General features: G+C 46.8%; 2 protein-coding genes across 2 annotated transcripts in view; one reads left to right on the forward strand and one right to left on the reverse strand.

The window, feature by feature from the left end:
• Positions 1–25721, reverse strand: part of XIRP1 (xin actin binding repeat containing 1) — a 291979-nt gene that overhangs the window by 228329 nt on the left and 37929 nt on the right. The gene's annotated exons all lie outside the window — the stretch shown is intronic.
• LOC128424220 (solute carrier family 22 member 13-like) lies at positions 23–25275 on the forward strand. The gene is made up of 10 exons (XM_053410164.1): positions 23–445; positions 4084–4187; positions 12112–12266; positions 13771–13939; positions 16191–16311; positions 17456–17550; positions 19746–19960; positions 21476–21584; positions 22658–22867; positions 24766–25275. The coding sequence occupies exons 1-10, from the start codon at positions 74–76 to the stop codon at positions 24845–24847; spliced, it is 1632 nt and encodes a 543-aa protein (XP_053266139.1). The 5' UTR covers positions 23–73; the 3' UTR covers positions 24848–25275.

A 25721-nucleotide genomic window follows, 5' to 3' on the forward strand; every position in this document is an offset into this window, starting at 1 on the left:
ACAATTAAGTTTAAAGATTAATTTCAGTCCCCAGATGTGAGAACGATACAGACTGGCTGCCAAAGATCCCAGAATGATCAGATTTGGAGACATCTTGAAGGTGATCGGAGAATTCGGGAGGTTTCAGAAATGGCTGGTGCTGCTGATCTGCATCCCCAATTTCCTGACTCCCTTTCACATGTTCGGACAAGTCTTCATTGTCATGGACGTGCCTCACCACTGCAACACGAACTGGATCCTTAATATTACCCAAAACCTGACCCAAGAGCAGCAGCTGAACTTGACCGTTCCCAGGAAACCAGATGGCTCTTTTGAGGAATGCTCCATGTTTACTCCTGTGGAAGGCGATATCGATTCAATCATAAAAGACGGACGAAATTCCACGGAAGCCTGCCGAGATGGCTGGGTGTATCCCACAGATCCAAAGCCGTCGTTGCTGACAGAGGTGAGTATAGTATATTCCTTGTTAACAAAAATGTCCTGTCTCTTCTGAGGTAGATGCGTTTGTGTGTGTCACATGCGATTCGTACAAGACTGCTTTAAAGCGATTTCAACATTGGTATTCACCTGCTATCCCTACAGTTAAAGATCTGGATAGCGAAACTGACAGGACAGGAAATGACTTGTGGATAGACTAGTGGCAATCACCTTCTTTAAGTCTTTTAGCTGCAAGATTGTATAAAAGATCAAGGTGGTGTACCACAATGTACATATAAGCACTACAAAAAGTAAGAACAATACAAAATAATTATTGACATGAGTGGCCAGCCAAGGGGATAATTGTTTTGACATGCATTTTGACATGCAACTATCTCAAGAGGTAAATTTTTTAAACTGCTGATTTTATTTTTTTCGGGAAAAATAGGCTAACTTCTTTTTAACATCTCATTTTTATTGGCAATTTTAATATATAATTTACATGTGATGGAAACCGCTTAGAGGTTTTGATAATACAGTGGTAAAAGCTCCGCCTAATTAACTGGGCTACGATTTGCGATTCTTAACCAGGAGTTCCCAGGGTAGGTTACAACAATAAAATTGTAAACTTTATTTATTTATTTTTTAAGATGAAACAGTTAAAAATGATTTTAAAAACACAGGTTGGAACCATTCAGAACAAAACAGTGTACAGTGGTACCTCGGGTTACATACGCTTCAGGTTACATACGCTTCAGGTTACAGACTTTGCTAACCCAGAAATAGTACCTCGGGTTAAGAACTTTGCTTCAGGATGAGAACAGAAATTGTGCTCCGGCGGCGTGGCGGCAGCGGGAGGCCCCATTAGCTAAAGTGGTGCTTCAGGTTAAGAACAGTTTCAGGTTAAGAATGGACCTCCGGAACGAATTAATTACTTAACCTGAGGTACCACTGTATAGTGGAGTAGAGACCGGTCTCACGAGGCAAAACACCTGAGCTGTTGAAGGCCAGGTGAACTGTACAGGGAAGATGGGAGACACACCTTCTGTGGAGACGGAGTTTCCCACTTCTGCCACCTAGAATGACCTCTTCCAGGCTGTGGCAACCTTGCTTTTGGGGGATGATAGAGACATGGCGCTGTGGGTTAAACCACAGAGCCTAGGACTTGCCGATCAGAAGGTCGGCAGTAAGCACGTCAAAGTGCAAGTAGATTAATAGGTACCACTTCGGCGGGAAGGTAAACGGCGTTTCCGTGCGCTGCTCTGGTTCGCCAGAAGCGGCTTAGTCATGCTGGCCACATGACCTGGAAGCTGTATGCCGGCTCCCTCGGCCAATAAAGCGAGATGAGCGCCGCAACCCCAGAGTCGGTCACGACTGGACCTAATGGTCAGGGGTCCCTTTACCTTTACGAGACTCCAAGAGAACTCCCTCTGATGCGCAACACCTGAGAGGGTCCTTAAGGATGTCTGTATTGAGATTTTTCTGATGAGTGGAGTGTCTTGGACTATGGAGCGATTAAATGTCAGGGCTCCAGGACCCTAAGAAATTGAGGAGTGAAGTGGCTCTCCCCTACCCTCTCTCACACACATCTCTCTCTCTCACACACACACAGAGAGAGAGAGAGAGAGAGAGAGAAAGAGAGAGAAAGAGAGAGAAAGATCCATGGTTTTCAAACTTCCTTCCCTTTGGGGATCTTTTCTACACTGACGTGTTTCCCATGGTCCTTTAGAAACACCCAACCTCCAATATTTTCCTCCCCCAAACTGGGACTTCAGGAGGGATGCACTCTGGCCATCATCAGCAGGGTCGTGCCAGAGTGCTGGACCAAAAAACAGGACATTCCGGGATCCAGAGAGAAGCTGGGATTGGTTTCTGTGATTTGGGATGTCCTACTTAAAACAGGAAAAGGGACGCGGGTGGTGCTGTGGGTTAAACCACAGAGCCTAGGACTTGCCTATCAGAAGGTTTGAATCCCCGTGATGGGGTGAGCTCCCGTTGCTCAGTCCCTGCTCCTGGCAACCTAGCAGTTTGAAAGCACGTCAAAGTGCAAGTAGATAAATAGGTACCACTCCGGCGGGAAGGTAAACGGCATTTCCATGTGCTGCTCTGGTTCCCCAGAAGCGGCTTAGTCATGCTGGCCACATGACCCGGAAGCTGTACGCCGGCTCCCTCGGCCAATAAAGCGAGATGAGTGCCACAACCCCAGAGTTGGCCATGACTGGACCTAATGGTCAGGGGTCCCTTTACCTTTAGCTTACTTAAAACAGGACACTGGGAGTATGGCAGAATTGTAGGGTGACTTCTAGAGTGCATTTTCAGGGTCACACGGTATGCCCAGCATTCCCTGAAGCAAAAGTCACCCACATTGTGCCCATGGGGGTAATGAAATCCTTCAGATCTCTCCCTGGCACCCATTAAGCCTGTGTTTGCCCCACCCCCTTGCACATGAGATGGTGAGGGTGTGTGTGTTACCTTTTCCTCCCTTGAAAAGTACGTAAATCTGAAGGAGGAAGAGTGGAGTTTTCCCCCTACTTCCTCTGGAATTGCAAAATGTGTTTGCATACTTTATCGCCTTCTGTGTTTCGGAGTGGGGGGGCATGATCTGGGGAAAAGGAGTGGCCAGAGGGAGTGATGCTCACAGCACTCACTCAGAAATCCCAATGCGCACCCCCCCCCCATGCCATACGTCCAGGTTTTCCGAGACATTTTGCCAAATCGGCCAAAATCCGCCCGGTTGCCATTCTGCTGCTACTACTACTACTACTAATTTAGTATTATTTATACCCCGCTCATCTGGCTGGGTTTCCCCAGCCACTCTGGGCGGCTTCCAACCCAATATTAAAAACAATACAGCGTCAGACATTAAAAACTTCCCTAAACAGGGCCGCCTTCAGTTGTTTTTTAAAAGTAAAATAGTTGTTTATTGCCTTGACATCTGGTGGGAGGGCGTTCCACAGGGAGGGCGCCACTACCAAGAAGGCCCTCTGCCTGGTTCCCTGTAACCTCACTTCTCGCAGCGAGGGAACCGCCAGAAGGCCCTCGGAGCTGGACCTCAGTGGCCGGGCTGGATGATGGGGGTGGAGATGTTCCTTCAGGTATACAGGACCGAGGCCGTTTAGGGCTTTAAAGTTCAGCACCAACACTTTGAATTGTGCTCGGAAACGTACTGGGAGCCAATGAAGATCTTTCAGGACCGGTGTTATGCGGTCCCAGTCACCAGTCTAGCTGCCGCATTCTGGATTATTTGCAGTTTCCGAGTCACCTTCAAAGGTAGCCCCAAGTAGAGCACATTGCAATAGTCCAAGCGGGAGATAATCAGAGCTCCCCGAATCCCGGTTGTGTCTGGGAAAATCCGGACGTTTGGCAGCCCTAACCTAGTCCAACCCCCTACAATGCAGGAATATGCAATTGTCCCATTTCGGCCTCAAACCTACAACCTTGGTGTTATCAGCACCTCGCTCTAACCAACAGAGCTATCCAGTATAATTTTTCTCCTGAGCTTGGCTGATCTAGGTGACTTAAGGAAAACAGGCCAAATTTTGAGGAGCGCGGCTTGTAATTCATGAATCATAACGTCAGTCAAATTAAGAAAAGGGGACGTATAATATACACCATGCAGTGCTGGGAGATGGAAGGAAAAGGCGTTTTCTTCTTCTTCTCCTTTAGTTCAACTTGGTCTGCGACCGAAAGGACTTAAAAGACATCTCTCAATCCATTTACATGTCAGGTCTTCTTGTGGGAGCTTTGGTCTTTGGCCCACTGAGCGACTGGTAAGCATAACTTTTGAGATTTCATGTTGCGGCTGAGAGAAAATGGCCACTCCATCTGCAGTTGGTGAACAGGAGACCAGGTATTTCAGTCATTTAAAGGGGAGGGGATTTGCCCACAACTTTGAGGCTGTTTACCTCTTATATTTATTGAACACTTGTTTTGGATGCAGAAGGTCTCAGATCCAGACATCTCCAGCTGGTTGCTGACAATGCAGTTTCCCATCTTTCACTTTTCCCTTTAATAACAACCACCAAGTTTCTGGTCCTCAAGGCTTTTCAAATGTATGGGCATTACCTGGTGGAAGATTGGGTTGTTTTTGTTATTGTTATGTATTTTGTGTTTTTATATGGTGCTTTTGTGTTGTAACCACCCTGAGGCCTGGGACTATAGGGCGGTGTACAAATTTAATTTTAAGAAAAGATGGCAGAGGAGGAGTTTCAGTGACCTGCTTAGCTCCTTGCACTTTCTATGTGCCTTTGCGAAAAAAAACATTTCCTGTTCTTCCAGTCGTACACTGGAACGCCCAGTCAGAGGAGTGTGGGCAGCGATTCTCAGGGTGTGCCTGAGAGGCAAAACATATTTCTAGAAGAAGCAAGGGCAAGACAGAACCCATTGCTGATACTTTATGAAGAAATGGATCCACTATGACCTTAATGAACTGGCCTGTCAGTTTAGTTTAGATTACCTCAAGTAGCTTTGGACAACAACTAAGGTAGCATCATCAGCTAAGTGCACTGCACTTCAAAATATAGTAAAGGTTGTGTTTTTGTGCTGATGGGTTTCACCTGATCAGCTCCTGTTGTTGTTGTTAAACTTTATATACCGCCCCTCATCTGAGGATCAGGGACGCGGGTGGCGCTGTGGGTTAAACCACAGAGCCTAGGGCTTGCTGATCAGAAGGTCGGTGGTTCGAATCCCCGTGACGGGTTGAGCTCCCGTTGCTCGGTCCCTGCTCCTGCCAACCTAGCAGTTCGAAAGCACGTCAAAGTGCAAGTAGATAAATAGGTACCATTCCGGCGGGAAGGTAAACGGCGTTTCCGTGCACTGCTCTGGTTCACCAGAAGCGGCTTAGTCATGCTGGCCACATGACCCGGAAGCTGTACGCCGGCTCCCTCGAACAATAAAGTGAGATGAGCGCCGCAACCCCAGAGTCGGCCACGACTGGACCTAATGGTCAGGGGTCCCTTTACCTTTACATCTGAGGATCACAGGGCAGTGTACAATATAAAAACACAAAAATATGAAACACAGTAACAAACAAAGAACAATAACCCCCATAGTTAATAAGATGGTTCAATTAGCCCAAGGCCTGGTTGCAGAGGAATGTTTTCACCCGGCGCCTAAAGGTGTATAATGTGTTGGGATACTGCCAGGGAGATAAAGTCCATCTTGGCCCCCAAGCTCGGTGCCGGACGATCCATCGACCTCCCGTAGTCAGGCAATATCAGCAATTCAGCGACACTAAGCCTCAGGCTTAGTGCACACTATATCAGCAGAATTCACACAGCAGGAAGTTGCACAAGCAGAGAGCAGAACATGCATATTTACAGTTTATTAGGCATTGGTCAGAACAAAGAAATCATGACCGTCTCCTCCGACTGCTCAGGCAAGACAACCAAAAACGAAACGAACTTACAACATAAACATCCTGTGAGACAGGAACTTACGCAGGCTGTTATACAAACATCCTGCTCCCTTTTAAGGTGGAACGGAAATATCCTAACATCCTCCCCCTTTCCGTGTAACCTGTAGTACCTGTGGTTCAACCCAATTGCAACCTTTGTGCGTAACCCTTCAGTTGTTCTCTGTTAACAACCTTAGACAACAGATCAGCAGGAATTTCATTTCCTGGCATGTAGGACACCTGAATAAGTCCTTTCTGAATACACTCTCTTGCACGATGTAGCTTAATCTGCAAGTGCTTGGTCCTTTGCTTGCAACTCTCCGAGTTCAGCAAAGCCAAACAAGATCTATTGTCTTGATACACTTGTATAGGACATTTCACAGAAACCCCAATGTCCTTAAACAGTTGCATCAACCATTCACAATCCATGAGTGAAAATGACAGAGCATTGAGTTCTGCTTCACAGGAACTTAGGCTAACTGTTGTCTGCTTTTTGCACAACCAGTCAAACAGGCAGTGGTTGTACATGTAGCATACTCCAGAAGTGCTTGTACCATCCGTGGTGTCACTTCCAAAACTTGCATCTGCAAAGATTTCAAGACCTCCAGTCTTCTGACTGGTGAACCTCAGCCTGTAGTGCATAGTCCCTTTCAAATACCGGGCTATGCGCTTCAGAGCTTTCCAATCCTGAACAGTAGGATTGTTGGCATGTCTGCTAAGCAGGTTAGTGCTTACAGCAATGTCAGGTCTCGAACATCTAGCAATGAAATTCAACTTGCCTAGAATGCATCTGTACAGCGTTGTGTCAGAAAACGCTTCAGCAGTACTGTCTACCTGGTAACCTGTCACCATCGGTGTGTCTGCTGGGTTTGCATCAACCAAATTCAACCTGGTTAATACATCAGTAATTTTCTGTGTTTGGTGTACCAGAAAATTACCTGCTTGGTCCCTCTCCACCTGCAGAGAAAGATAGTTGGATACCTCACCAAGATCCTTCATGTCAAAGTGCTCCTTCAGCTGAGCTAGGGTGCTTTGGTAAAAAGCCTGATTCTTCCAAAACATCAGAAGATCATCAACAAAACATAAACAATACAGTTTGTTTTGCCCCTCCTCCTTGACAAACACACATGGATCTGCTTTGCCCTGGTGAAAACCTAGAGAAAGCAACGTTTCAGTGAGTTTTGTGTTCCAACACCTGGCACTCTGCTTGAGACCATATAAGGATTTCCGCAGTTTACAGACCATTCCCTTCTGTATCTGCATCCCGTCAGGTGGAAGCATGTACAGCTCCTCCCCCAAAATCCCGTACAAAAAAGCTGTATTTATGTCATGATGGGAAACACGCAGTTTCTCCTCCGCAGCGATCTTGAGCATCAGCCGAATGCTCTCATATTTGACCGTGGGTGAGTAGGTCTCGTGGTAATCCTGCCCTGGTACCTGTGAAAAACCTCTGGCAACCAATCTGGCTTTGTGTCTGACAACCTTGCCATTCTGGTCTGTCTTGGCCTTGAAGACCCATTTGCTGCCAACCAGTCTCATCCCTGGGACTACCGGTACCAGCTCCCAAGTTTGGTTCCTGTTCAAGGAATCAACTTCAGCCTTCATGGCTTTAAGCCAAGGCTCAGCATCTTTAGAGGTTAACTCCTGGACCTCTTTGAAGCTTGAAGGTTCCCACACCTTCTCTGAGCTACTAAGAACAGCAGTTGCCATCTTAGCAAACTCATCAGCAAATCTCTTTAGAGGTTTGCCTTTGGTCGCCCTTTCAGACCTGCGAACCAGACGCAAGTCTTCTGGACTCATCTCCTCCTTCTTAGGAGAAAAATGACCAATGGTGAACAGTGGTTCTTCCAGTTCATTGTCAGATGCATCAGATGGTCTGACTGAGGCCTTTGCGCTCTTGTAGTCTGCTGTGTCATCACTGTCACTGACAGCAGCAGCAGCGCCGCCCACTGAACTGGAATCCGAACTCTGATCATCATCATCATCATCCTCATCCTCAGTTTCCTCAGCTTTCTCAGCATGATCTGGTTTCTTCACATCACCTTCATCCTCCTCTGGGTAACTCTGGAAAATTCCCACATTTCCCCCCCACTTAGGATTGTACTCAACACTCCTTGTGAACTTTATGGATTTAGAGTTAGTCATCCATACTCTGTATGCACCTTTTTCGTACCCCATGAACAAACCATGTGCCCCACGCTTCCCAAGCTTGTTGCTTTGTGGGGTGTGTACCCACATGTCAGAACCAAAGATTCTCAAGTGCTTGACATTAGGTTTCTTACCAAACATCTTCTCATAGGGAGTGCAGCCAATAGGTGATGACAGTCTCCTGTTAAAAGAATAAACAAAATTCGCCAGAGCCTCCCCCCAAAACTTCTCAGGGAGATTGGCATCATGCAACAAGGTTTTTATCCCTTGCAGCAACGTTTGATTTGCTCTCTCCGCAAGCCCATTCATCCATGGCGATCTAGGCGTTGACAAGTCATGCTGGATTCCCTTCTCAGTCAGGAAAGCTTCAAACTGCTGAGAAGTGAACTCCCCGCCTCGATCAGTAAACAGACAACCAATACGTTTACCGTGAGCATTCTCCAACCAAGCACAGAATGCCTTGAACCTAGGAAATGCTTGCGATTTCTGCTCGAGCATAAACACATGAATGTACCTGGAAAAAGAATCAATTAGAACCATGAAGTACCTTGCTCTACCCAAAGAGGGCGCTAGAGGACCTACCAGGTCTGCGTGAACTAGCTGGTAGGGTTTGGAAGCCTGCCTGCTAGACTCCTTGCCTTTTGGAGCAACCTTCACCTTGTTCTCTGCACAAGATACACATTTCATGTGAAATTTGCAAGGTTTGATGTCCAAACCTTCAACCAACCCAGGCATCTTGGCTAGCGCTTGCCAAGAGAGGTGACAAAACCTTCGATGTGCATCATGAATGCAACCTGCATGAAGAACCTTGTTAGTTTGTGCAACACAACAAGTATCAGCATTAGACATAGCAACACCATTGTCATCATAAGTTAGACAGAACAAACCATCCATCAACTTTGCATGCCACATGTCCTCTTTGCCTTTTCTGATGACACAGATAGTCTTCTTGAAGGATACCTCAAAACCACGCCCAGTCAGCTGTGGTACACTTATCAAATTGTCCACAGCTCCTGGAACAAAAAGAACATTACTAATCGTAGTATGCAGACTTTCAAGTTTCACAGTCCCAACTCCTGTAGCTTGCAAAGTCCTTCCATCAGCCAGCTGGACCTCTCCATCTTGAGGTGTGAAGGAGATGAACAGATGGCGGTCTTTGGTGAGATGGCGCGTGGCCGCAGAGTCAACAATAAACCTGGCCTTCCCCTTCGAAGCAGATTTGCTGGCAAACAAAACCTTGTTTTCCACCAGCGTGGGCTTTTGCAGCTTGCCTTTAGCCTTTGGTGAAGCTGTGCCAGCAAACATAGCCGTGTTTTCCACTGGCGAGGGCTTTTGCAACTTGCCCCCCTGCTCCTGGCCATCAGACGTGCCTTTGGCCTTTGGTGGAGCTGTGCCAGCAAACATAGCCTTGTTTTCCACTGGCGTGGGCTTTTGCAACTTGCCCCCCCCGCTCCTGGCCACCTGCAAGCATCTTGCTCTGTTTACATCTGGTCTTCCGGCCTCTGCAAAGGCTCTGACCTTGGTTCTCACGGGAAACAGAGCTCTCAGCTGCCGACTCCTTGGCTCCCCCTGGAGGCTGGAATGCTGCCTGGGATGACGTGGCAGTCTTCTCCCCCTGCAGCTTGCAATCGGTGCCCTCAGCATCCCTGCATTCACTAGCAATCTGGGAAACAGCCAGGACCTCCGATGCATTCAAACACTGGGCTGGGATTATTGGCTGGTGGGCCTTTTTCAAAGCATCCCACATGTCACGTGCCGTGAGATTTCCAGCAAGCGTCTTTATTTCCTCCAGAGAGACGGATAAGACTATAACATCCACGGCCCTCGAATCCTGGGCCTGCCATTTCTCTGTCCGAGGAACTGGAGTGGGTTCAAATACAGTATGCCAGACTCCAAACTGACGCAGCAAACTCTCACACCATTTAGCCCAGGTCTGATAATTGTGCCGATTTAACTTAGGGCACTCAGAGGCCTCAGAAGCTTGGAAAATCTCCATTCCAGCTTTTTGCTTTAGCCGTGAGCCTTTATTGCCTTCTAAGACTTCTTATCTTGGCAGCTCATAAATCACGATGCCTCTGGCTCGGCTCCCAGGCCAATTAATTGTGCCGGACATCAAAGACTTCTTCCGCGGCAGAAAAGCCTCTGCTTTCACTTTCCCAGCACATACCTTAGCAGTCTGTCGCAGTCTTACTCTCCTGCAAGTGCCGTGAATCTGGGCCCGAAACCTGTTGTTGGGATACTGCCAGGGAGATAAAGTCCATCTTGGCCCCCAAGCTCGGTGCCGGACGATCCATCGACCTTTCGTAGTCAGGCAATATCAGCAATTCAGCGACACTAAGCCTCAGGCTTAGTGCACACTATATCAGCAGAATTCACACAGCAGGAAGTTGCACAAGCAGAGAGCAGAACATGCATATTTACAGTTTATTAGGCATTGGTCAGAACAAAGAAATCATGACCGTCTCCTCCGACTGCTCAGGCAAGACAACCAAAAACGAAACGAACTTACAACATAAACATCCTGTGAGACAGGAACTTACGCAGGCTGTTATACAAACATCCTGCTCCCTTTTAAGGTGGAACGGAAATATCCTAACATAATGAAGGCGCCAGGCAGGCCTCTCTGGGGAGAGCATTCCGGAAATGGGGAGCCACCATAGAAAAGGCCCTGTTCTCCTGTTGCCGCCCTGCAGACTTCTTGTGAAGGAGACACCTAAAGAAGGGCTTCAGATGATGGTCTCAAGAAAAGGGCGGGTCATATACAGAGAGTCCTTCTTGTGTTGTGTTCCTGAACCATTTACGGCTTTATAGGTCAAAACAAGCACTTTGAATTGGAAACTAATTGGCGGCCAGTGCAGTTGGGCCAGGATTGGCGTTTCAAGCCATCTTACCCCGGTGAGCAACCTGGCCACCAAATTCTACGCCAGGTGAAGCTTCCAAACCATCTTCAGAGGCAGTCCGACATATAATGTATTGTGGTAATCTAACCCAGAGGTTACCAGAGCATGGGCAACAGAAGTTAGCCTATCCCTGTCCAGATAGGGGCGCAGCTGACCCACGAGCCGAAGCTGAAGGAAGGCACTTTGCAACACCAAGGCCACCTGAATGCAGAAGTACCCAAAACTCGCATGCCTGCTCCTTCCAGTTTGAGTTGCTGCGTGGAGCTTCTCTCGCTGTTTAGTTATGCTGCACTAAAATCAGGTTGTGTTTGAAGGCCCGGTTATCTGTTGTTTTCTCCCAGAATCTTAACACAAGAAGCAATTGCACGACACATTTATATGCCTTGAATCTGAAAGGCTCTCAGGGGGTCCTGTGGCACACCTTAAATGAGGCGGAGTTTGCAGAGCTGGATTGAGATGTGCTGAGCCCCCCACCCCAGCTATGTCAGGTTCAAAGGCCCTCAAAACCTTTAAAAAAAATATTTTTTAATGTGTATAAGAACAGAAAGGACAACAAAATTTATAAAACTGCCTCATTTTTTTTTAAAAAAACAATTTTCATCAGTTTTTTAACAAATACAAATACAATCAGCATTAAACACTTAACCCAACAGTACAGCTAATGGTGTTGGTTTTACCCATTGTCTCTAGACATACTAAAATTTTTTAAAGTGCGTTATGTACCGAATCATAGGTGAGGATGCGACTGAAAACGAGCAAAAGCATCTATCTTGCAATAAGCCACTATGGATATAAAATACCTTTTGAATGAAAATACAGTGGTACCTCAGGTTACATATGCTTCAGGTTACAGACTCCGCTAACCCAGAAATAGTGCTTCAGGTTAAGAACTTTGCTTCAGGATGAGAACAGAAATTGTGCTCCAGCGGCACGGCAGCAGCAGGAGGCCCCATTAGCTAAAGTGGTGCTTCAGGTTAAGTACGGACCTCCGGAACAAATTAAGTACTTAACCTGAGGTACCACTGTACCTTATGGGTTTCTCGCCTAGCAGATAGGAAAGCTTTTCATGTGCAGCAACACAAGAGGGCAGGATGAGACCCCTGTTTTAAATCTGTGGAGAGCCACTTGCGGTCCGTGTTGACAGCACTGAGCTACATGGCCCAGGGGTCTGATTCAGTATAAGACAAATTCCTATGTTCCTGCGAGGTGCAAGTTCTCAGCTCCCTCCCGCATTTCATTTCCCTCTTCCAGGATCGGAAGTCAACGGATGATCTTGCTCACCCTTCTCCTCATGGGCGCCTTTGGTGTCGGGGCAGGCTTTGCGCCAAATTTCTACCTCTACATCGCCTTGAGATTCATCGTGGGCGCTGCTTTTGCCGGGATCAGTATCAGCATGGCAGCGTTAAGTAAGACACTTCAGTTTCCCTGGGGAAGTTCAGGCCCTGCCATCCATAAAAAAACAAACCCAACCTTTTCCAATTGGAGTCTTCCAGGTGCTTTAGGCTACAACAGTGATGTGAGCCAAAGTCCAAAACATCTGGATAAAGGTAAAGGGTCCCCTGACCATTAGGTCCAGTTGTGGCCGACTCTGGGGTTGCGGCGCTCACCTCGCTTTACTGGCCGAGGGAGCCGGTGTACAACTTTCGGGTCATGTGGCCAGCAGGACTAAGCTGCTTCTGGCGAACCAGAGCAGCGCACAGAAACGCCGTTTACCTTCCCGCCAGAGCGGTACCTATTTATCTACTTGCACTTTGACGAGCTTTCGAACTGCTAGGTGGGCAGGAGGAGGGACCGAGCAACGGGAGCTCACCCCGTCGCGGGGATTCGAACCGCCGACCTTCTGATCGGCAAGTCCTAGACTCTGTGGTTTAACCCACAGCGCCACCCACGTCCCTTAAAACATCTGGATAGCAAATGCCAATTCATCTAGTCCAACCCCCTGTAATGCAGGAATCTTGCCCACAGCTGTCCTTGGCTGGACTCGAACCACCAATCTTCCGGTTAACAGCTGGACACACTGACCCGTTGCGCCAGCTGACGAATGTGTGGATAAGCCCTGAGTGAGCTTCAAGGCCGCGTGGGGATTTGAACCCTGGTCTCCAAGTTCCCAGTCTAACATGCTAACCCTGGCTCTCTCAGCTAGGGAAGAAATAACCTCAGAGTACAAGTCCATGTTGGGACGCGGGTGGCGCTGTGGGTTAAACCACAGAGCCTAGGACTTGCCGATCAGAAGGTCGGCGGTTTGAATCCCCGCGACGGGGTGAGCTCCCGTTGCTCGGTCCCTGCTCCTGCCAACCTAGCAGTTCGAAAGCACGTCAAAGTGCAAGTAGATAAATAGGTACCGCTTCAGCGGGAAGGTAAACAGCGTTTCTGTGCGCTGCTCTGGTACGCCAGAAGCGGCTTAGTCATGCTGGCCACATGACCCGGAAGCTGTACGCAGGCTCCCTCGGCCAATAAAGCGAGATGAGTGCCGCAACCCCAGAGTTGGTCACGACTGGACCTAATGGTCAGGGGTCCCTTTACCTTTACCTTACAAGTCCATGCTGCAGGAGTTATGGCCACACAGCTGATGTGCTTCTGGAAGAAATGCAAAACTCACTCCTAATTTGCATGGGTCAAAATGCTCCTCTGCTTGCTACCAATGTAGCCTCTTCTGTGTGGCTGCATGAATGGCGCTGGGGGGACAAGGCGGGGGGGACAAGGAGTTTCCCCCACATTTCTGAACTGTCATCAACATCTGTGGTTACTTTTCCTTCTTATCCACCTAGAAATATACTTTGCTCTTGTAATTTATGTGGTTATTTAAAAGCAGCCAATAATAAAGTCAGGGTTGTTTTAAAAAATGCAAGTGATTGTCAATGGCAGGGTCTTCTAATTTTCAAATACTGACTGTAACTTGAACCCTTTTAGCTTCAGAGTGGGTCGGGCCTTCCTATCGCCCGCTTGCGATGATCATCAGCCACTGCAGCAACGCTCTTGGGCAGATGGCCTTGGCTGGCTTGGCGTACGCCATTCGTGACTGGAGACTCTACCAGATTGCTGGCTCTGCTCCAGCATTCGCCCTCTTTTTTTACATTTGGTGAGTGTGCAAAAGGACCAGAAATGAGACAGGAGCGAGTTGGCTGTAAATCGCACTGAGCAAGTTGGAATTAACTCTTTACAGTCATACATCATGTTGCGTTTACTTCAAGTTGAGCGTTTTCAGATTGCGTCCCGCGGTGACCCAGAAGTACCGGAAAGGGTTACTTCCAAGTTTCACCGCTCATGCATGCATAGACACTTAAAATGACATCATGCACATGCACAGAAGTGGCAAATCATATTCTGCTCATATTGCGAATGGGGCTCCGGAACGGATCCTGTTCATAACCAGAGATACCACTGTATTAGCAAAAACAGGATCTGCACAGGAGTGTCGGGTCTACTGAGCACAGTGACTCATCTCCGGTAAGTCTTGCCCCTATGAAGCAGTGGAGACTGAAGGTCCCCGCCTTCCCAGAGCTGCTTAAGGCCTTTCCTCCTCAGGGCTTTCCCCAAGCAATCAGAGACGGTGCCCATGTGCAGCCAACCTTTTCTCCACCCTTTTCATGCCTCTCCTGGTTCTTGGAGACCAGGGGGGAGGAGTTCTTGTCACAACAGGAGGGGGAGATATCCATGTCTCTTCACCAGCCAGACTCACCTCTGCCTCTTGGCCCCCCTCCTCTCCAGCCTCTGCTTCTGATCTGTTCTCTGTCACTGTCTCTTCCTGCTCACTAAACCCAGTTACTTTTTCAGCTTCCGAAATCTCCACCTCCCAGTTTCCTCTCTCTTCTCCCTCTAACCACTCATCATTGTCCCATCACCAACCAACTGGGCTCTGAGCTGGTTCCTCCCAACTTTCTTCTGCGTCCAACCAGTGTCAGAAACTGAAATGTGAAAGCTAGGAGTTAAATGGCACCTTAAACCTAGGTTATGGGCGCAACAACGGAATGTCTAGGTGCGCTTTTTTACAACAAGAATACAAAGCAGAAAATGAATGAACTGCAGCTAAAATATAATGTTCATTTTTCACATGGTCTAGTCCTTTCCCTGCCCTCCCCCCCTAATATTCTTAAGAGGGACACTTCTCCAGAGGGTAGCTGGAAGTGTGGAGGCAGAAAAAGGTCCTCCTTTCCTTCTACTTTGCAGTTTTAATCTGAAATCTTAGGCAGAATACCGCACCCAGAGCTCAGAAACTGCTTGTGCTAATGAAATTCCTTGTCGCAAAATGCGCCTAGAACAATGGGAGTTTTGAACACTGCGTCCAACCAGGCCATGACAGTTGGACTGCATGTAAAAATATACAGCGTGCAACAATTAAGTGAAATGGTGACATCAACTCCTATCTACCCTGTGTTTTAAGATCTACTAGGGACCTAGATAGGGACGCGGGTGGCGCTGTGGGTTAAACCACAGAGCCTAGGACTTGCCTATCAGAAGATCGGCGGTTCAAATCCCCGTGACGGGGTGAACTCCCGTTGCTCGGTCCCTGCTTCTGCCAACCTAGCAGTTCGAAAGCACGTCAAAGTGCAAGTAGATAAATAGGTACCGTTCCGGCGGGAAGGTAAACGGTGTTTCTGTGCGCTGCTCTGGTTCTCCAGAAGCGGCTTAGTCATGCTGGCCACATGACCCGGAAGCTGTACACTGGCTCCCTCGGCCAGTAAAGCGAGATGAGCGCCGCAACCCCAGAGTCAGCCACGACTGGACCTAATGGTCAGGGGTCCCTTTACCTTTACCTTTTAGGGACCTAGATAAAATAAACAGCCTTCTTCATGCATATTCTTCAAAGGCTTGTTTTGTCTCTTTTAATGGCCGAAATCTAATTTTGGATCCTGATCGCATCATTATAACTGTGATTTTGTTCTGGCCTGTTAATGTTTACTGAAGTTCTCTTTGCAGTGCTATGGAGTCCCAAGGGTTCTGATGTAGCCTTGCCCCAACCTGGTGCCCATCAGCTCCCATCATCCTCATCCATCAGGGCCAATGGCCAGGGATGAAAGGAGCAACATCCAGCAACATCTGGAGGGCACAGTTTGAGGAAGGCTGCCTTCTGGGCTCTACTAGCACCAGATTTAGGGTGGCACAGGCATTTCCCCTGCACAGGGCACCGAGGGAATGCAAAATGGAGAAGATCCATAATTGAGAAGGTCCATTTGGAGGTGCCAAGTTTTGGCCTCGCTGAGGGTGCCGTATAACCAAAGTCTGCCCCCGTTTCTACCAGACCAGACCAGAGCACAGCAGACCACTACCCACCTCAGCTCCTTTCCAGGTTAATGCACTGGCCATGCCTCACAAACTCTTGTCTTTTTCAGGGTTCTTCCCAAGTCTGCGCGATGGCTTGCGACAAAAGGGAAGGTCGAGGAAGCCAAAAAGGAGCTTCGAAAAGCCGCTTCCATTAACAAACGAACCGTCTCAGAAGAACTACTCAACCAGGTAGCAAAGCCTGGGATTTCTATTGCTCCTTTTCTGAAAATGTCTGGGGAGGATATGGAAAAAGCGAACGGTGAATGGGGAAAGGGAAAACAAGACCATTGAAAAAAGAGAGATCCCTGCCCTGCGATATTTGAGTCCCTCATCAAACTGCATGTTGTTGGGATACTGCCAGGAAGACGGGGGCATCAGGTAGGCATCAGGCAGGCCCCCAGCTGGCTCTAGCCGGCAGCCAGTCTCCCTTGGAGCAGTATCAAACAGCGACATGAGCCTCAGATACGTTTAGAGACCTGTGCACGCTCTGTCAGCAGAGTGTGTAAATCATCTCACAGCAGAAGAGGCGGACAGAGAGATGTGCAAGCATAATGTACAGCATTTTATTCAGCATAGTTCAGGAACAAAGGAAAACATGTCTGCTTCCCTTCGTCTCCAGCAAAACAGCAGAGATGCAAAAGCTATATACAAACGGAAGTTCCCAGCAAGTGCTGGAAGTAAACAGGCATGTGACACACAACAGCCTGTTCCCTTTTAAGGTGGAACGGAACTATATCCTAACACATTTGACTTTTTTAAAAAAATATGCTTATCCACTTTGAGTATCTACTATTTAGCTGTCCACCTGCCCCTCCAAACCACCGCTTCCTTCTCATTTTATTTAATTCACTATAAAATGTATATATACCACCCATTCTCCAAGGAGGTATGGAGGACAGCTTACATTAAGTCTGGGGAACATCCATGAGATGTTGTGAAACTACCGCTCCCATCAGCTTCAGCTAGCATGGTTGCGGATGATGGGAGTTGTATTTCAACAACACCTAGAGGGCCAATGGTCCCCCCTATTGGGGTTACATGGTTCCCTAATTCCTCATAGGCCTGTGAGATTTGCGCTGGGGGTGAACGACAAGTCCAAGCATATCCTGTGAATTTTGTGGCTGAGTGGAATCTCTCCAGTCTTGGCTCAACTTGCTAACCCACCTGGCACTCCAGCTGTTTTGGACTAAAACTCCCATTGACCCAAGCCAGCACAGCTGCCCTGGCAGATGGGTCTGATGGGAATTGTAGTCCAACCCGCAGGGCACCAGTTTGGGAACAGCCATCCTTGATTCTGGCTGATGTTCTGTGTCTTGTCTTGCACATTTTGAAGCTCACTCCAGAAGAGAAGGTGAAATCTGGGAATATCCTGGATATTTTCAAGAAGCCACATCTAAGGATTTTGACTTTAATCATGGTCATAGTCTGGTAAGTATTCCAAACTATATCAATTCAGTACAGTATTTTATTTTAAAAATCCAATGTCTACATGGAAAGGCATCACCAGCTGAAGCTTCCTTGTTCTTGGTTCTCTAGGTATACAATAATCAGTGGCTTATAGAAAAACCTTTGACTTCTATCTGATGAGGCTCTGTTTGGTCTAAGGCTGGAGTTTTCTCTTGCCCCATGAATGGCTTGGTTCCTTTACTGAGAATTAACTTTCATTGGTTGAAATATTTCTTTTTTTTTTAATTTTTTTTTATTAAAAGATTTTTTTTATAACAACAAAAACATAACAATACAATACAGTAAACACAACAAACAAACATAAAAAAACAAGTACAATTTCATATCTTATTCTCTTATACCTTACTTCTCCGACTTCCTCATGCCTCCCTTTTCTGTATTCCAATTTCTAATCATTTATTCAGCAAATCTTCCCTTATTTTAATTTAGTTTGATCTTACTTATTCTCCTTATCTTATCCATTACTAATAGTAACCATTTATTTTCTAATCCAGCATCATTTTAACTTTCATTAATTTTGTAATATTTCTTTAAATAGTCCTTAAATTTTTTCCATTCTTCTTCCGCTGCTTCTCTTCCCTGATTTCGGATTCTGCTCGTCATCTCTGCCCATTGGTTGAAATATTTCAAGGCCACTCTTAGTAAAACCTGTAGGGTGGGTGGCAATGAAAGCGTAGTTCACGCGCTCCAGAAAACAATTCTTAAATATCAAGTACGGTCGAATAAACGAAAGAGCAGCAACGTGCAAAGGAATCATGAAAATCAGTGGAACGGGCGGAATGAAAACTTTGCCCAACCTTACAGAGAAAAAGTTGTGTCAAATATCACAGTAGAGTTGGTGCCAAGCAGGCCTCCTTGGAGAGGGTACGGCAAAGAGGGTGCCCCTCTTTCAAGTTCCTGCTCACCTTACTTTGGATAGGGAAGGGATGGAAGAAGGCCTTTGGCAGTGACTGCACATTTCAGGCAGAACAATGTGAGAGAAAGCAGCCATTGTCATCTGCATGCATATCTCTCCATCAAATAGAACAAATGCATGCCCTCCAAGTGTCCCTATTTTACAGGGATAGTCCTGGAATTACAAAAAGTAGAGGGCACGGAAGAAACAGGGAGCAGAGTAGAGCACAAGGAGTCCTGATTTTCTTTCTGTTTCAATGCTTTGTGTGGATGCGTCTAATCTTGCCCCTTTCTAAAATTTGTTCATTGGCGTGTGCTTTTCTTTTTGTAAATCTACCAAAGAATAAAACAAAACAAAACCGGGATTAAGGGGTTTTATCATGATGGTGGAGGGTTTTGTATACCATTGGTAGTGGTGGAAATGCTCGGGGGCCGGGGGACAAAAAAATGGGGGGCTGAGGAGGGTCAGTTTTTGAGGAGTCAGAAATGCGCTATTTTCATCTGAGGAATGTTGGAGGGCAAGGGTCAGCAAACTTTTTCAGCAGGGGGCCGGACTCTCTCTCTCTCTCTCTCTCTATATATATATATATATTTGGGGATGAACGAATTCCTTTGCCCCACAAAGAACCCAGAGATGCATTTTAAATAAAAGTACACATTCTACTTGTGTAGAAACACCAGGCAGGCCCCACAAATAACCCAGAGATGCATTTTAAATAAAAGGACACATTCTACTCATGTAAAAACATGCTGATTCCCGGACCGTCCGTGGGCCGCATTTAGAAGGTGATTGGGCCAGATCCGGCCCCTGGGCCTTAGTTTGCCTACCCATGTTAGAGGGTATGCAAAGGAATGTTTATGGGAATGGGCAAAATGCGTATGCTGTGTCCCAGATATAAAAACAAAATAACGGCCTACACTATAGGCAGAGTTTTTAGGCTGTTTTTATCGATCTTGAATGAGACCTTTTGGTTTGTTGTTGTTTTATTATAGTTTCCAGAAGGGCAACTGGGCTAGTCTCAGGCAGCAAAAATAGAGTCGGTTTCAGCAGTTCTAAACACTGCCTGTCATAGCCTGGAGGGCTAGGAATGCGCTCTCCCATTGAAAATGAAAAATTAGAGTCTGAAGAAACTGAATTCTTCACCCAAGGCTGCGTTATTGCAATCTTTTGTGGAACTGCATCCCACTGCTGTGAGCCAGGAATTAAAATGAACAATAGTAATAAATGCAGAATGAACAGTAATTTCTTCCTTTGTCCTCAGGTTTGCAGACAGTCTTGTGTATTACGGAGTGAGCCTTCATGTGGGGGATTTTGGCTTGGACATCTACATGACCCAGCTTGTGTTTGGAGCTGTGGAAATACCATCTCGAGCCTCCTGCATCTTCCTCCTCCAGTGGATGGGAAGGAAAAAATGCCAGGCTGCTTGGCTCCTCCTGAGCGGAGTCGTGTGTTTGCTCATCCCTGCTATTCCAAAAGGTACAAAAAGCCGCTTGAGAAAGAAAACCCGGAAGGCAAACTGCAAGGCAAGCAAGGGGAACCCGACTTCAACTCCTATGATCCCTGAGCATTGGCCATCTTGGCCGGGGGATGATGGGAGTTGGAGTTCAACATCCCTCATTGTAAGGTCTGAACCACAGGCCTTCGACTGTTTCAGAAGTGTCTCTGTGTGTTCAGGAATCCCCTGAGGTATGTGAAGAGAACACAGCAGCCAGGCACTGGTGGAGTTATTATGGGGTGCCACAAGGCTCTGGGTCTATTGCACTGGGGACCTGATCTTCTGCCCCATGCCTCCTAAATTTTTTAAAGGGTTGCTTACAAGGAGGCTAGACGCTCTATAAAGTGCACCCACCCACCCTGTTATTTGCCACAGGCAAATCTGGAGCCTGAACGCCAGGACTTTTAAGTAGCTAGCAATGCCCTTGCAGGCATGGCTTGAGTAATCAGCTGCTTCTCTCTTCAACATTGCTTTCTTACACTTTGTGTCCTTCCTCTCTTCCATCCATTTCCTCCTTTCCTTGTTTCTTCCCTCCCATTCCTTTCTTTGAACCAAGACTCTCAAGGGATTAACTTCTGAAAAAAACAAAACAGGGCACACTGGTTTGCATGACAATTACGTGTGCTAGTTTATACATAAAGATGCAAATTTTAGAAGCAGTTAAAGGTAAAGGTAAAGAGACCCCTGACTGTTAAGCCCAGTCATGGATGACTCTGGGGTTGTGGCGCTCATTTCCCTTTACTGGCCAAGGGAGCTGGTGTACAGCTTCCGGGTCATGTGGCCAGCATGACTACGCTGCTTCTGGCAAACCAGAGCAACGCACAGAAACGCCATTTACTTTCCTGCTGCAGCAGTACCTATTTATCTACTTCACTGGCGTGATTTCCAACTGCTAGGTTGGCAGGAGCAGGGACCGAACAATGGGAGCTCGCCCCATCGCGGGGATTCGAGCCGCCGACTTTCTGATCGGCAAGCCCAAGAGGCTCAGTGGTTTAGACCACATGCCACCAGCGTCCCTTAGAAGCAGTTGCTGTAGCTTAAATACAACTCATCTCACCATAATAGGGGAAGACTATGAGGAGGTGGCCTGAAATATGGATTGTGCAGTTGTGAAATAAAATAAAAATAAAGCAATGGCTTAGCATTATGTGGTGATGCAGCAATATCTGGCATTTGATGGCATTTCTCCTGGGGCTTGGGTAGAGCACCATTTACTACACCTTGAGATTCTCCTAAATGCAGAGATTGTACCCAGGATCTTCTACAAGCAAAGTCTCTGCTCTACCACTGAGCCAGAGTCTTTCTGCAAATGGGCACCAGAAAACCTTTCAACTACCCATACATTCCTGGGTTAGAGTAGCTCTGGATATCCCTAGGACCACAGGCGACATTTCAGAACTGGATTAGACATTTTGCTAGGCCTGTGGTCTTTCAACAAAGCCTTACCTTCATTTTTTGTGATCTAGTTTCTAACCTCACTGCCTGTCTTTGCCCAGACTTCCCTGTGATCGTGACGGTCCTGGCTGTTATTGGCAAGTCTGCGTTGGCCGCCTCCTTTTCAACCACCTATGTGTTTTCTGCAGAAGTCTTTCCCACTGTTGTCAGGTGAGGATCTATTACACAAACCACACTGTATTCTAAAAAACATCCTCTACATATTTTGCTCAAATAAGGTGAAGACAGTGGCGGTGCATCTTGCCAGCGTTTGGGTTGGACGTGACCCTGACGGTGAAGATAAAATTTTTAAAAATACAGGTAGGTAGCCATGTTGGTCTGCCATAGTTGAAAACAAAATTTAAAAAATCCTTCCAGTAGCACCTTAGAGACCAACTAAGTTTGTTATTGGCATGAGCTTTCGTGTGCATCTGAAGAAGTGTGCATGCACACGAATGCTCATACCAATAACAAACTTTGTTGGTTTCTAAGGTGCTACTAGGGACGCAGGTGGCGATGTGGGTTAAACCACAGAGCCTAGGACTTCCTGATCAGAAGGTCGGTGGTTCGAATCCCCGCGACAGGGTGAGCTCCTGTTGCTCGATTCCTGCTCCTGCCAACCTGGCAGTTCGAAAGCACGTCAAAGTGCAAGTAGATAAATAGGTACCACTCCGGCGGGAAGGTAAACGGCGTTTCCGTGCGCTGCTCTGGTTCACCAGAAGCGGCTTAGTCATGCTGGCCACATGACCTGGAAGCTGTACGCCGGCTCCCTCGGCCAATAAAGTGAGATGAGCGCCGCAACCCCAGAGTCGGCCACGACTGGACCTAATGGTCAGGGGTCCCTTTACCTTTACCTTAAGGTGCTACTGGAAGGATTTTTGTTTATTTTTAAAAATGCATTGCGACTGATAAAATAGCTGGCGAAACATTGTATGCTGGGCACAATTGCATGCAATGAAGTGAAAAAGTGCACAAAAATGACAAAATCGTAAACTGCTTGGCAGGGGGTTGGACTCGATGGCCCTTGTGGTCTCTTCCAACTCTATGATTCTATGGTGCAGCATTGCGGTGAAGTGAATTTGAGACTGAAGAAAATGAGAAGGTCAGAGATACCAAAACAGATATGTTTGTTGATCCTTATGCACGGGGCAGTTTCTTTACTTCTGGAAACTTGCCCCTGGCCGGGCGCACCTGTCTGCGCCTCCTCTCAGGCATCGCTCTCTGTGTTTTGCTACTTCCACCAGGCAAAGCAGTTTAGGCTTGTGCTCCATGGCTGCCAGAATAGGGGGCATCCTTGCTCCGCTTGTGGGTCTCCTGGACAAGTTCCACCCTGCGATTCCCATGGTGATCTTTGGGGGCATAGCACTGGCCGCGGGAATCCTCTGCTTCTTCCTTCCTGAGACACGGAACCAAGATCTCCAGGATGACACCGGCAAATCCCCAGCCAGTCAGAGGTGAGTTGCAGGGGATTCTAGAACAGCTCTGCATAAGAAGTTAAGAGGTTGACATTTTTTGCACATTGAATACACTAAGTCTGCTCCATTCTGGCCTCCTCCACCCCTGCCTCTGTGCTCTCTCTCTCTTTTTTAATTGACTTAAGAAAATTATACAGACAGCAAAATGAAGATATCTAAGTTAACATTGCCTTCTACCAATAAGAAATAATAATAACTATTACAATAATGAAAATACTAAAAATACAGTTACTTCTCCTTTTGAACTTCTATTCTTGTTACAATATATTACTATTCTATAAGAATCTATGATATCCTTTGCTGTCCCATATATTATTTTATTTCCCAAATTCAACCTAACCCTCCCCTTCTCCCCACGGCTTCCTTTCATCTGTGTGAGATCTTCCCAACATAAATTTTTTTCTAGTTGCTTTAACAGAATAAAATAACATGAAAACTAATAAATTATAATTACTTCTTTTGTCCTTACATGCTTAACAATTAAGCGTGCTGTCTCTTTTTTTTGGTTAAGTCCACTGAGTAAAATGGGTTTTTCTCCCAAGACCTGAGTCCATGTGACAGGGTTAATGGTGGATGAGTTCAGTGTTTTAAGAAATAAAATATTAGGTGGTTCCCCCTCCCCAATATCATTGCTATTGAAATTGCAGTTTAACCTTTTCTTCCTGACCAGCAATGTTTGTGAAATTTGCCACGCATACCCCATACATAGCATTTTTTAAAATGCTAGGAAAGCTTAAATTCAGGAGGGCCAACTTGAATAAAATATTAGTGGGGGAGGAAAGCTCCTCCATGCATAATCAATCAAATGATGTAGTGTGCCCATCAACTTGGGTCCCTCAAATATTGTTTTGAAGGCTTCTAGGCGTCAGCACCTATGCTTAAGTTTGTATTAACATGCAGGGGGGCGAGTGGAATGGACAAAGAATTTCATGGAGATTGTGGCAGAAGAGAGAAAGTTTGAAATCCCCTCTCTACACGCTGGGGAAACCAGTGGCTGGGGAAACCCAGCCAGAGGGGTGGGGTATAAATAATAAAATTATTATTATTATTGCACTGTGATCTTGATAACAATCCCCACCCCTGTGCAATAGGTAATTTAAAAAACAACAACACCCAATGTGATTACTAATTATGCTGTTAATTGCCTGTAACTAAGCCCTAAGCGTGCCTATGATTGATGGGTAGGACTTGAATGAATGAAATCGCTGTTAGGCTAGGAACCAGCTTGTTGTTGTTGTTTAGTCGTTTAGTCGTGTCCGACTCTTCGTGACCCCATGGACCAGAGAATGCCAGGCACTTCTGTCTTCCACTGCCTCCCGCAGTTTGGTCAAACTCATGCTGGTAGCTTCGAGAACACTGTCCAACCGTCTCGTCCTCTGTCGTCCCCTTCTCCTTGCGCCCTCCATCTTTCCCAACATCAGGGTCTTTTCCAGGGAGTCTTCTCTTCTCATGAGGTGGCCAAAGTATTGGAGCCTCAGCTTCAGGATCTGTCCTTCCAGTGAGCACTGAGGGCTGATTTCCTTCAGAATGGAGAGGTTTGATCTTCTTGCAGTCCATGGGACTCTCAAGAGTCTCCTCCAGCATCATAATTCAAAAGCATCAATTCTTCGGCGATCAGCCTTCTTTATGGTCCAGCTCTCACTTCCAGTGCGAGGAACCAGCTTACCAAACTGTAAACAAGAAAAGGAAAGGCGAAAGGAGCAAGTTTATTTTGGCTTGCGAATATCGCTTGGTGATCATTTCTGCTCACCCCAGGTGACCACAGAAGAGTGACAGCTTGGAAGCCTCCACGGAAGTGATGGCAATGGGTGGGGATGAGGATGGGGGGCAATTGGGGGCTGCTGTACGTGATGTTTATTTGTGTTCCTTTCCATTAGGTCCAAAAACGCTCTTGGGGAAAAACCCGCGCAGAAAGAAGCTGGCGAAACGAAAGAACATACCAACAGCACATACCTCTAGCAGAAACATCACATCTCCTTGCAGTCCAAAGAAATAGTGGGACATCTGTGGAAGATTTTAGCAGGCAAATGATGTGGGCATATCTCTCGATTGTTCACCCGCCGTTCTCAGGTTGCCTAGGAAAACATGCAGCCCTGCAAGTCCCAATGATCCAGATATGCACCTAGGCAACGCAGGTCCCGTGCCCCTTTAAAACAGCCTCCCAGTCACACCAGTCAGGATTGCCATTCCTTTTCATCCAGCAGGGATGAGGAACCAGTCGCCCTCTGGATATTATTGGACTTCGATTCCCATCATCCCTGCCAAGGGTCATACTGGCTGAGGCTGATGGGAAATGAAGTCCAGCAATCTCTGGAGAGGCACAGATTCCCCATCCCTGTTAAGTAAAGTCTCTTTTTCTGACTGGTTCAGGCTGGTATATTTCATGTGTCTTGAAACACCTGTGTGTGGCTATCCATTTGCCCAATTCATCAGCTGTTTTGGACCAATAAAGCCATAAGCAGCCCAAAGGATGACCATCTCAAGGAGATCCAAAAGACACAGTCCAACCTTTAATATCTATCCTACTTGAAATTCCATCTTGTATCAAGGTGAGGTTGAATACCCCCCCCAAAAAGAACAGGGGCTTATCTGTTGTAGCCCCAGAACTATGGAATGTTCTCCCTCAAATTGCTCATGCAGCTTCTATCCACCTGGTCCTCTTGAATGCAAATGAAGACCTTTATGTTACACGGCACTTTTGGTAAAATGGAAGCTTTTTCCAGCTTCACTGTTTTCATTTTGTGGCTGCTCTTCTTTATCTGTGTCCCTGGTTTTTAATTAATTTTAACATATTATGATCTCTCTCTCTCTCCCTCTTTCTTTTTGTACGCTC

This window comes from Podarcis raffonei, chromosome 12, assembly GCF_027172205.1.
Source record: "Podarcis raffonei isolate rPodRaf1 chromosome 12, rPodRaf1.pri, whole genome shotgun sequence".
Lineage (NCBI taxonomy): Eukaryota > Metazoa > Chordata > Lepidosauria > Squamata > Lacertidae > Podarcis > Podarcis raffonei.